A 13,371-nucleotide genomic window follows, 5' to 3' on the forward strand; every position below is an offset into this window, starting at 1 on the left:
CAAATACGATCGAAAATGTAGACACTCATTCATGAATGATTCTTCTAAATCTCCTTGGTAGCATAGCTGTAATTTTTTAGCATGAACTGTTATATCTGTTGTTGAAGTATTGGTAATGTTAGAGAGAAACTGAAATCTGCCATAAATTTCTTGATATGCATTACTTCTGCATTTTAATTTGAATCATACAAGGTCTAGTATTGTTAAAAAGGTATCTACTTTAAATTTATCTGTACCACACATTTCCACTTCAACTTCGCGTGTCTCATCAGATGTGAAGTTTATGCTTTCTTTTTCGCCTTGTATCAAATTCGTAGTCTTCAATTTCAGATTTTTCTTTGGCTGTCTCTTCGTACATATCAAACAAGTCCTGTATAGAGTTAATGTATCCTATTAGTGAGTTGTACAGTTCTACAGCTGTCTGTATACCAAGATAAACATTTTGCAGTTTTTGGCTAGTTATATGAAATCTTTCCAAGGGTGAGCACCAAAATACAGCCATAAAAGCTGCCTCAAGTCGATGGAGTTTTCGCCGCAGGCCTGCAGCTTCATTATGTGTAACAGGTTTCTCAGTAGCATCTTCCTTTATTGTATTTAAGGCTTTAATTATAGTAATCCAGTTTTCACTCAAATTATGACAAGCTTCCACTCGAGATGACCATCGAGTCTCAGAAAGTCTTTTTATTACTTTACTGCCTGGCTTCAAATTAGATAGTAAAATCTCCCACCAGTGAGTAGAGGCAGAAAAAAAAGAATAAAGATGTTGGACAATTGAGAAAAATGAACATGCTTCTTGACAACTTTCTGCTGCACATACTCCATCCAGATTTAAAGAAAGCGCAGAGCAAGGCACATACACAGCATAAGGATTTATATTCTTTATTCTTGCTTGCAACCCGCTATCTACACCAGACATGTTAGTGGCATTGTCGTACGACTGGCCACGGCAGTTTGCAATATTTAATCACACCAGAGCATAGGCGCCGACTTCCCCTCTTTCCCATTGGTGCTCGGTCTTCCCTCTGCCCCCTGAAAGACTTGAGACTTGTTAACCTGCCTGGAGAAAGGCTATTGAGAAAAGTGAATGGTAAAGATTCACTCCAGAGTGATGTGCTGGTAACCTCTCCTCTCTAGATTGTTGACACACTGGGTTTATGGAAACACGCTAGATGGGTTGAGAATTTAATGTGTGTGTTATTCGATAGTTGTTAGCTGTTTATATATTCGTATATATGAGCTACTGGGTTTTCGTTGTCGTTTTTTAAGGGGGAAGATGTAGAGATATGTTTGTGGAAGATTGTCATTTAGAGAGGCTCCCCCATAAGGGACAGTATTATGAGCACAGGAATTTAGAGATGTGCCCTGGAAATTGGGGTGGAGAACACTGTGTCGCTGTGTACAGCAGTTCACCACAGAAGCTCCCTAGTTTGTTTTATTAAAGGTTTTATCCTTTCTCATTCACTGGTTTGTTGTTTAATGAACCCCAATATTATTACATAGGATGCATCTGATTCTCCCCATCCCTCCCCTTAGGTCAGAGGCATTGTGGACACCAACCAGATCTTTGGTCTGAGCAAGACCGAACCCAGCTACTTAAGCTACTTTGCCCCCTACGATGGGATCCTGGGTCTGGCCTTCTCCAGCATCTCCTCCTCTGGAGCCACGCCTGTCTTTGCAACATGATGAATGAGGGTTTGGTGTCCCAGGACCTCTTCTCTGTCTACCTGAGCTCATAAGTCAGGCCTGGAAACAGCCCATCTGTCTACAGCAAGATTCACATTTCTATACCGCCTCTCACAGAGCGATCCCTGCAATGTTCACATCAGAATTCCCAAAACACAGCCACCTCTGGGGTGGAACGTGGCAGCCATTCTGTGCTAGTGCCATATGTTTTGGGGAGCAGAAGTGAAAGATGATATCTCTAATAACAACTGCAGGGGAAATTAACATTAGGAAGAATGTAGTTACTAGCTATGACTGGAAAATGGTCCCCCCCCCCAAGAAAATTTCTATTTTCCAGCAAAAAATCAAAAACTGAAATAATTCAGTTTGGAAATATTGCCCTGGTGCTTGGAAGGAGTTTGAATGGAGTGTCTCATGCTCCCAGTCTCCTGTATAGACTGGAGTCCCTGGTCAGACTGCACTGCCCATGGTGCACCACTGTCCTACCTCACGGTGGAGGAAGGGTGTTGCATGATGTGAAATGCACCAGTCTGACTCTCTCCTCCATTGAAGTGTTTGTCATTGTCTCGTTAGCCAATAATTCATGCATCTTCCCTGACTCTCCTCTCTCCCTTCTCGTGATGTTCAGTGGCATCGACTCATCATACTATTCTGGGAGCCTGAACTGGATCCCTCTCTCCTACTGGGAAATTACCATGGACAGGTATCGCCCACCCCTTGGTCATTCCGCCTGGGGGCTGTTGGAAGACAGGTCAAATGTTAATGAATTCTACATCGGAACCAGGGGAAGCTCAGCTTTCAGCGTCTAGACAAAATGAGAGACAAGGGAGCCACAAAAACACCTTCCATGGAGCCATAGGAATGGGACTCCCCTGCTAGGTTAGGTCAGGTCAGTGATTCTCAACTTTGTTCATACCAGCACCCCTCTCCCATCTGTCCAGCTCTGTTTAGCAGTATGGGAAGGACAGGGTAGCTGGGACTGTCAATCCCAGAAGGGTGTAGCATAAGAAGCGACGGGCAGTAGCCATGGAAGAAAAAGTCTAGGATGAGACATCAGAGCAAAGTTCTTGGTAGTCATAGCAAAGGGGCAGTGGGGCAGCTCCACCCCGCAGGTTGCTCCCTGGCTGCTTGTGGGCCGAGTGGGGATGAGTGACTCTCTCTCTCTTCCAGCATCACCATGAATGGCCACCTTATCTCTTGCGCTAATGGCTGGCAGGCTATTGTCGACACTGGCACCTCTGTGCTGGCAGGGGCCCCCCCGGCCATCTCCAAAATCCTGCACTACGTTGATGCGGGGACTCCAGCAACCTGATAAGGTCAGGGAAGAGGGATAGGTGTTTCTAGGGGCATCTGCTACACACGCGTGTGGCTGAACCCCTGATTCCAATGCCACTGCCCACAGGCTGCACCCAGCCAGCATAGGGATCAGCTGGGTCATTCTGCAGATTCCCTGGTGCTTCCACCCACTGGTAACCCACAGGAACACAGGGGAGATCGCCATCCCCAGCATGTGGCCAGGCCAAATATAGAATCCGGGACCGTCTGAGCTGACAACATTGGTCCTTTGGTTCAATCTGCAGAGCCTCAGGCTTTCAGAGCCAGAGGTTCAATCCCTGGAGAGGACCCAGTCAGGCAGTGACCCAGCTCATTCAGACTCCATTGCTAATCACATGCAGCTTCCCTTTGCCTACCTCCCTTGTTGGAGAGGTGAGTGCTGAAGCCGTGACTAACCTGGCTCCTGGATGTTGCCTTTCTCCCTACAGATCAGCTGCAGCGCCAAGCACACCCTGCCTGACATCATCTTCACTATCAATGGCATCAGGTTACCTTTGCCCGCCACCGCCTACATCCGCCTGGTAAGTATCTGCGTTGGGGCCTCTCAGCAAGGGCTTGTGCCTGAGGCTGCAGGATCGTCACTGAAATGCAGCACAGAGTCCGTCCTTAGCATGCGGGGAGGGGCAAAGAGCTCTTCCCCAAAGGGACTGGACAGGCATCCTGTAGAGCTGGCTGCCCCCAGGAAATCACCATGCCAGGCGGCTTACTGGGATAGGAGAGGGGTTAAATGAGCAGCTACCCCAGCTAGGAGGCTAGCTCAAGACAGTTCACTGCCTCGCACTTCAGGGCTTGGGCATCTGGGCTTCAAGAATGAGTCGTCTTCCCCGCCCCGGACAGAACTTTTCCCCTCTCTGATGTGGAACTGGTGAGCTGTTTCAAAAGGCGAGGAAAGGCAGAGAAGAAGCCCCAGTCCAATCACAATCACAGGGGGGTTAGGGGAGCAGAATATAATTGTTCCCGTTAGAATTTGCCCAGGCCAGTGGGGAGAGCACTTTTTGTCTTACCAAGGGATTTCGAAGGAGGAGAAGTGGTTGGTGTGGAGCTGGGAACTATATCTCCAAGTGGTTTAGTTTCCTAGACAGAACAGCTGACGGAGGAGCACTGCTGAATCCCCCATGCTCTGTTAGGCAGACACAATTGGAATGAGGTCGCTCAACAAAGAGGATCTCCCTTAAGCACCTGGAGCCCAGAGTGATTCCTGAACGCCCTATAGTACCAGGATTAAATAGCAATTCAAGAAAATACCTTGAGTGGAGAAATGGAGCAGCTCAAAATTCCACCAGAGCTGAAGCTGGCTGGAAGACAAGTGGAAGAGGTTTAAACAGGGCCTTGCATTGTGTCTGCAAGCAACGGGTGCCAGTGAAAAGGGAGGCAATCAGATGTAGCCTTATTTCTGATCAGAGCAGGTTCTGGTGCATGTGTGTCTAAAATTTCAGTTAAGTCAGACTAACTATGAAACTGTATTACAAAAATGTAAGGAGTACTGCACTCTGCATAAAACTGAAACTTATGAGAGTTTAACCTGAGGTTCCAAAAGGAAAGTGAAACTAGAGTAGAATTTGTTCCTGATCTAGGACGGGGGAGCCCATTTTGCAGGTATTTTTAGGGGGCAGAGCGGGGACTAACCGAGTCCCTGAGAAGAGACCACACTGTGACTGGAATGCGGAATAAAGCGAGGAGACACAGAATCAACCCTTCACAAAGCACTCCAAGTCCAAGCACTCATGAAGGACGGACAGAGCTCTGATGCTGCAGGCATGATTGAGAATCCAAAATGCTGTAGGAAACCCAAAGAAGAGCTCTGTGTAGCTCAAAAGTTTCTCTCTTTCCCGAGCAGAAGCTGGTCCAATAAAAGATATTACCTCCCCACCCTGTCACTCCAATAGGAAACCTAAGGCAGAAACAACAAGGAGTCCGGGGTAGCACCTTAAAAACTAACAGATTTATTTGGGCATAAGCCCAATGACTTGAGCAACAGTGACACCAGGTGGCCACTCAGCGTAATGGACAAATTAATTCCCACACAGTACAGCAGTGACACCCAGTGGAACCTCAAGGGAATGCACAACGCAGTTCTCTCATGGAGCAATAGTGGCACCATGTGGCCAGTCAGGGTAATGCACAGAGCTTTTCCCCCATGGAGCAGCAGTGACACCCGGTGGCCACGTGGGGTAATGCACAAACCATTTCCCTCATGAAGCAACAGCGACACCAGGTGGCCAGTCGAGCTAATCCACAAAACATTTCCCTGATGGAGCAACATTGACACCTGGTGGCCAGTCGGTGTAATGCACAGAGCGTTTCCCTCATGGAGCAACAGTGAAACTGGGTGGACACCTGGGCGAATGCGCCCCTTTTTCCTCTACCTTCCCTTGCTCCCCCCCAGCTCAGCCCATCTTCCCTGTGTGCCCATGCCCACTTTTCTGTTGCCCCTGTTCACTGCACCCCTTCATGATACTATAGTCCCCCCCTTCCTAGTCCAGCCAGAGGAGCAGGTATCCCTGCCCTGCATTAGTACTTGCGCACCCTCTTGATCGGCTCCCCTGTGCTTCCACCCCATTGGCACCCTCCTCCCCTGCCTGCAGCCTAGCGGGGAGGAATGATAGGCTTTTACCTTCTGTTTCCCTTCTCCTTCCACCGGTGAAGCCCCCTGCTCTTGCTAACATGGCGGGGGAAACTGTGTGGGAGCCCCTCCCATTGACTCTGTGGTCCCCCTGCCACCTTCCGCGTGTCTCCCAGTGGCTAATCTCTTGACCACCAGTCCAGGATCTGCCACTGGATGGCAACTCCCCCCACCATTTGAGGGGAGCCTCCTCGGCGGTAAGAAGGTCCAGAGGAATAAAAAGGCACAGCCCCCTATAGTTGGGGATGCCCTCCCCAGATCCGACCGATGCCGATGTTTGCAGAGTGCCCTGTAATGGACTTTTGACAGTCAGCATGGGCGACCGGGGCTGGCTAGAGCTGCCTTTCACTCTGGCAGAGTTCTCGGAAGCCCTCTGTCTCATGCTCATCAACGGAGTTCTACCAGTCCAGTGACAGTGCAGTTCTACCATGTGTTCTGGCACGTCCTTGGCTCAGACCTTGTCACCGTCTGGGCTGAGTCCTTGGAGAGCAGAGTCCTCCCTCTGTCATGCAGGTGAACCATGTTCGCCTTGCTTCCCAAGAAGGGGGACCTCCGTGACCTTTGGAATCTTGCTCCTCAGCACAGACTACAAAGTCGTAGTTAAGGCCATCTCACTCCAGCTGGGGTCTGTGCTGGCGGACATGGTCCATCCCAACCAGAGCATACCATTTTTGATAATCTGTACTTGGTTTGGGACCTCTTGGAGCTGGGATGTAGGGATGTCATTCACCCTCCTGTCCCTGGACCAGGAGAAGGCGTTTGACAGAATGGACCACGGGTATCTCCTGGGCACTCTGTGGGCATTCGGCTTCAGGCCCCAGTTTGTGGGGTTTCTCCCAGTGCTGTACGCTGACATGGAGTGTCTGGTCAGGCTCAACTAGACCCTGACCAAGCTGGGTCAGCTTTGGGTGGGGGGTGCGTCAGAGATGCCCAAAGTCAAGCCAGCTGTACACTCTGGAGATCGAGCCCTTCCTCTGACTCCTCCACCAGAGATTGATGGGGTTGGTGTTTCAGGAGACGGAGTTGCAGCTGGCCCTCTTGGCATATGCCGATGATGTGCTTCTCGTGGTCCAGGTGTGACACTCTGTACCTCGGGGGGAAACCCTACACCCCATGTCCATCTTTATAAAATGTTTGTGTGGTATCCAATGCAAAGTTTGTCATATTGGATGTCTTCAGAAGACTCATGATGCACTGAGCATGTTTGTTTATTTATTCTACCTGAAGCAGTGTGTTTGGTTTGCAGTGTGTCAAAGGCTCCCCTTGGGATAACAAGCATGATACATATCAATTTCTTTGTTAAATTGACAAATTTATATGAGCTTGCAGTGTCTAGCGTGTATAACTGGACACTGCAAGACAGAGGTTCCTAGGGTTGTGTCTGGGACCGGAGACATTGGCTAGTGTCATTCGCTTGCAACTAGCTGGGAGCAGCTGACATGCCAGAGGCTGTGCGTGAACAGCCCAGGAGTGGGGGTTCTCACAGCAGAGCTGGGTAAGGCTGGCTCTCAGAGTCAAGAATTGGAGTGGCCTAGAAGATCATCGGTCTGGATAACACCAGAGGGGAACATCACATTGGCGCAGCAAGCAAGGGTGTATGTACGGCTTGTTACTCCAAGTGAAGGTCACACTTTAAGCACTGATATTTGTGATTTTAAGTGAGTCTAAGTGCAGTGGCTAAGAACAGCCAGGACCCACAGTTTTGTTATTTTCTGTTTGCTTATTTCAGAAAAGGGAAGTAGGAACAGAAAAGCAGGAAAATGAGTGAAAGCAGTGAAGCCATTGCGAAGTTGGAGCTTTTTAGGCTTCAGTCTGCAGAAAAGGAGAGGGAGCACCAGAGATGACTGCAACTGAAAGAACTGGAGATAAAAGAAAAAGAGTCAGCCAGAGAGGAGGCTGCGCACAGAAGGGCCATGGAGGCAGAGGCAGCCAAAGAGGAAGCTGAGCACAGAAGGGCTCTGGAGGCAGAGGCAGCCAGAGAGGAGGCTGCACACAGAAGGGTGAAGAAAAAGAGAGAGAGAGAGAGAGAAGAAATGGTAAGAGAGCAGGAAGAAAGAGAAGGGGAAGAGAGAGAGAGAGAGAGAGAGAGCGAAAACACCAGCTGGACCTGCTGGAGAAGCAGAACCAGAATCCCCCTAACCCCAACGAGTCCCATCACTCCAAAAATTCACAAATGGGAGCACTTATGTCCTGCATACAGTGAGGACGATGATATTGCTGAATATCTGACTACCTTTGAAAGGCTGTGTGTAATACATGAAATCCCTGATGATAAGAGAATTCCTACCCTGACTGCAAAATTAACTGGTAAAGCTTGAAAAGTATTCAATGGAATGCTTATTGAAGATGCTTTAGACTATTGTAAATTTAAAGATACTGTTTTGTGAAGTTTTCAGATTACCCCTGAAACAATTAGAGTTAAATTTAGGAATCTTAAGAGGGATATTGGTATGAGTAATGGGGAATATATAAACAAAATGAAAGATTTGTTGGGAAAATGGGTGAGGGGTAAGGAGGTGGCAAGTTTTGAGGGAATGTTGGATCTTGTTGCTCAAGAGCATTTCCTAGGTATAGCTAAGGCTGAGGTGAAGCAGTGTCTATGGGACACAGATGTAAAGTCTGCAGATGAGATGGCTTTTTTAGCTGATGCCTTCAAACAAAATCATGCATCTATTGAGGGCAGGCCACAGAAAGAAGGGTTTAAATCTATCAGGAAGGGAGGATCCCACTTTGCCCCTGGGAAGAGAGAAGGGGGTTGGGAGCCTAAACATTCTCTTTCCCAAAAACATTCCTCTCCTGGTAACTTCTATCCCAAATCTCCCAGCAAAACAGAGGATCCCAGAAGATGCTACAACTGTAATTCCATGGAGCACCTGGGGTACAAGTGCCCCAAGCTGAGAGAAAGCAAACCCCCACCAGCCCATGTTAGTGCGGTTGTCCTCAGTACAGAGGCCCCAGAGGGAAATCAGGCAGGAACTCTCACAACTTACCTAGCAAGTTTTGTGGGGACTGGCCTCAGTGAACCAGATATAGAGCACATTAAAGCTGTCAAAATTAATGGCAGGGAATACTTGAGGTGGAAGGATACAGGGGCCCAGATCTCTCTGATTGAGCGGAGTGTGGTCCCAAAGGCCACACTATTACCTGGCCAAATGGCAGAAACTGTGGGGGTGGGTGAAACCAGGTTCCCCATACAAGTCGCGAAAATCCGTGTGACATGGGAAGGTTTGGAAAGTGATCTGGTTGTGGGGGTGATGGAAGGCATCCCAGCTGACATGTTAGTGGGTAATGATTTCTTCCACAAGGCTATGACTATTCGTGTGGTGACCTGTAGCAGGAAGGAATATTGTATTGAGTCCCTGGAGAGAGGGGTTGAAGCCCCAGAAATTGCTGAGGGGAAGTCTCCTTGATTCCCCTGTGGCAGAAAGCAGCATTCAGTCATTTAAAATAACAAAGGGCGGAGAAATCAGACTCTGAGCCATGCTTAGCACAGTTCAGTTACAGGATGGCACCAATGAACATGGGTTGCTACCTGCAGACATGTGGTTTAACAGAATGCTGACAAGTAGACCACCTGCAACAACAGAATCTGCTGTCCCAGGAACTAGGGATTTGCAGAAGAATTAAGAGAGACAGAGACAACTAAAAAGAAGCCAGATGATTTGGGATCCCAGGAGCTTCCACCAAATCATGGACATCATGCAGCACGCATCTGTAATAGAAATCAACGGCCACCAACAGAAGTGAGGTCACGTGAGGCTGCCCTTGGGTTGTATGAGGCGGTCACCCAAGACGGACACATACTGAGGAGGAAGAGGTGACACCTTCTCCAAAATCCAGAAGGGAGGGAGGAGGGGTGCTGGGTTGGCCACTTGGCTTGAGACAGTCCGAGTTAGGCAACAAATACAGCAGGTGGAGACAAGCAAGCCCCAGGACATACCACCATGGAGCAAATGGACTGACTGCCTCCTGACAGCAGTAGCACTGACACATCAAGGGAGATCAGCAGGTCCTAGCTAGAAAGAAGGGCACCTCGGAAATCAATTGAGCATTACTAGTGGTTGGTTATAAGTATATGGAATGGAGAATTCTGTGAGTGCTGTTTAAGTGGTGTTGTGATTGAGTACTGGCTGGGAAAGGAGGAGGTTAGCATCCCAGACAGGAAGTCTAGGGGAGGGGCTGCAGAGGTCCATGTCCTGTTCTGCAGAAGCCGTTAGAACTGAGCACCGGGGAATTTCTTCAAGCACCTTGGGCCCAGAGTGATCACTGTGTATCCCATCAGAAGGGCAGCTACCCCTAGCAGCTGGCTGAGGCATTGGATTGGTACTGACACATAAACTCTATTCACTGCCTGTCTCCTATCCATGTCTGCCCCAGCCTCATGCAGCTTAGCTTGGGAGCTCCGAGATTCCAGCCCCCCATACAGGGAGTCAGTGGAATTCCAGTCCAACAACCCATGTCCCATTTTTCCTGGTGCAGAACTCAGGCTCTTGCTCTCCCGGCTTTGAAGGCATTGACGTCCCCACCTCCTCCCGAGAGCTCTGGATCCTCGGAGACGTCTTCATCCACCAGTACTACGTTGTCTTCGACAGGGCCTATAAATCATTGTTGCAACTAGGGTCCTATGGTTGCACCACGTCTTGTACAGAAGAGGTCAAGTGGGGTGTCTATGGAAAGGTTGTAGTTTGCTGGTTATGATTATGCTGTCTGTATGTGTGTATCATTTTTGTATTTGAAGTTATGAATATTGGCTATGTACCTGTATCTCAATGACAGGTTGCAGAGTAGCAGCCGTGTTAGTCTGTATCTGCAAAAAGAAGAGGACTTGTGGCACCTTAGAGACTAACACATTTATTTGAGCATAAGCATCCAATGAAGTAAGCTGTAGCTCATGAAAGCTTATGCTCAAATAAATTTGTTAGTCTCTAAGGTGCCACTAGTTCTCCTTTTCTTTTTGTATCTCAATGTGTTTGATTCTAAGTAGCCGCAGTGAAGCATTTTGTCAGCTTCTCGAGAAAGGACTATTCTCAGTAAGTGCCCAATGAAGAAAGATGCTGTTAATAAATCTGTTTGTTTATTCTACCTGAATAGTGTGTTTGGTTTGCAGTGTGTCAGAGGCTCCCCTTGGGATAACAAGTCTGATACATATCAATTTCTTTGTTAAATTGATATTTGAGCCAGTGGCTTAACAAGGTTCTTTCAGTTGAGGGTGGCCCCCTCATTTGGGAGAGGTTAAACACAGTCCTGATTTCCTGTATTTCCTGTATTTCTACAATAATTACAACATTGGTAACCATATTTCACTACCCCTGCATTCAGTACTAAGGTGATTTGTACCCAACATCAACCAAAGTTGATCACCTTGACACCGCTGTGTCTGTTAAATATTTAAGCAGATCAGGAGCAAGCTTTATTTACATAAACACACCCAAAGTCTCTCCTCCTCCCAGCTAGCTGTCAGGGAAGTATTCATTCAGACCCTGCTTACATAGGCATCAGATATCTCTAATCAACCTTCCTTCTTGAAACCTGTGATCCATTTTGCTTCTTTCTTGAAAGCTTTTGAGGGGGGCATGGAAAATAAATTCTGCTCATTAATGAGACTAGCACCAAATTCCTGGTGCCAGTGATGTGCGGCACCAAGAGAGACCTGAATAGGGTGGTTTCCAGGATCGCTCTTTCATTCCAGGCCAGTTCTGCTCAACCAAACTCTAAGGAAAAGAGACTTTTCCATATGCAATGTAGCACGGTCAGATATGGCCAGTACCAAGCCCTTTTGTTGGGGCTGTTGCTCAGCGTAGACAGTTTCATTCCCAGCCATGTCAAAAAACTCATCCTTCCCCAGGTGTTAATTGCTTATCCCAGCAGGCCCCGTCTATAGCACACTGGGCCGGGAGTGCAGCCAGGTCTGGCCCAGTAGCCTAATGACTTTAGCTCTGTGCTCCCCTGCTATTTTCTAATGAGCTACCTGTGCTGTAGCTCCCCAGCCTGAAGATATTCATGGGCTTTAATGATTCACACTCCCTACCCTACCTGGAGGATAGGGATAGGATACAGAGGGACCTAGACAAATTAGAGGATTGGGCCAAAAGAAATCTGATGAGGTTCAACAAGGACAAGTGCAGAGTCCTGCACTTAGGACGGAAAAATCCCATGCACTGCTACAGACTAGGGACCAAGTCGCAAGGCAGCAGTTCTGCAGAAAAGGACCTGGGGTTACAGTGGATGAGAAGCTGGATATGAGTCAACAGTGTGCCCTTTTTGACAAGAAGGCTAATGGCATTTTGGGCTGTATAAGTAGGAGCATTGCCAGTAGATCTAAGGACATGATCATTCCCCTCTATTCGGCATTGGTGAGGCCTCATCTGGAGTATTATGTCCATTTTGGGCTCCACACTACAAGAAAAATGTGGAAAAATTGGAAAGAGTCCAGCAGAGGGCAACAAAAATGATTAGGGGGCTGAAGCACATGACTTATGAGGAGAGGCTGAGGGAATTGCGATTATTTAGTCTGCAGAAGAGAAGAATGAGGGGGGATTTGATAGCTGCTTTCAACTACCTAAAAGGGAATTCCAAGGAGGATGAATCTAGACTGTTCTCAGTGATGGCAGATGACAGAATAAGGATCAATGGTCTCAATTTGCAGTGGGGGAGGTCTAGGTTGTATATTAGGAAACACTATTTCAGTAGGAGGGTGGTGAAGCATTGGAATAGGTTACCTAGGGAGGTGGTGGAATCTCCTTCCTTAGAGGTTTTTAAAGTCAGGCTTGACAAAGCCCTGGCTGGGATGATTTAGTTGGAGTTGGTCCTGCTTTGAGCAGGGGGTTGGACTAGACGACTCCTGAGGTCCCTTCCAACCCTAATATTCTATGATTCTATGATACATGCCTGTCCTGCTGTCTAGCACCCTGGAGCTGAATGGGAGCTGCCTGGTTGCCCAGTAGTCAGGGGCAGTTTTTAGTTTTTTTAGTTTTGGCACCTTTTATATGTCAGGTTCAACTTCCTTGAAACTGGTAGGTATAACCACCACCCTTCATTTAAGATAACAGAAACCGTTAAGCTCCTAATAAAAATAACAGTGGTCTTCAGCCAAAACAAAGGCACAGGAGAGTTTGCACGTGGGCAGAGGAGTTTTGCTGGGTATTGGTTGGTGGAGGAGTCTGTGTGAGAGAGAAGCGACAAACACACCAGAGAAGCAAGAAGAAGGCAGCAAGAAAGCTTCAGACACTGAGCATGACCCTTTGCAAAGCCTAGAGAGAGAGGTTTTGGGCAGAGTGCTGGCTGAAAGGGCCTCGGAGCTGGGAGCACAGAAACTGTCTCCTGTTTGATTTCTCCTGTACATCTGTGTAAATAGACAGGCTTGCATCAAAGATGTCTGACTACATCACCAATGGCTCTTCCTAATGGAAACAACCCAGACGCTGACGTGCCACTCAGGTCAAAAGAGGTGGTCTTGGGAACTATATTCAGTTTTCCTCCCCCACCAGGAAGTTTGGGAGAGGGGCACTGCAGAAGCCCATGTTCTGTTCACCAGAGGCAATTGGAAGTGGGTCACTGAAGAATTAGGATCTCTTTCAGAAATCAGTGTACAGCCCATTGTCCATCCTGCCCAGTCTTCTGTCTCATACAATAGCTGATACCAGCAGAAATCCCACGGCTGCCCATGGCACAAGTCTCTTCCTGGCCTCTATTCAAGGTTGCCTTTACACCTTGAAATCACGAGGGTGTGT

General features: G+C 48.0%; 1 protein-coding gene across 1 annotated transcript; it reads left to right on the top strand.

Moving 5' to 3' along the window:
• Nucleotides 1–654: 654 nt before the first annotated feature.
• Nucleotides 655–13,045, top strand: LOC119856942 (pepsin II-2/3-like). The gene is given in 9 exon segments (XM_043516330.1): nt 655–675; nt 1,534–1,672; nt 1,675–1,731; nt 2,278–2,386; nt 2,854–2,972; nt 3,279–3,310; nt 3,447–3,539; nt 10,121–10,283; nt 12,996–13,045. Coding segments are annotated over 9 exon segments (783 nt in total).
• Nucleotides 13,046–13,371: the final 326 nt, after the last annotated feature.

This window comes from Dermochelys coriacea, chromosome 6 (assembly GCF_009764565.3).
Source record: "Dermochelys coriacea isolate rDerCor1 chromosome 6, rDerCor1.pri.v4, whole genome shotgun sequence".
Classification (NCBI taxonomy): domain Eukaryota; kingdom Metazoa; phylum Chordata; order Testudines; family Dermochelyidae; genus Dermochelys; species Dermochelys coriacea.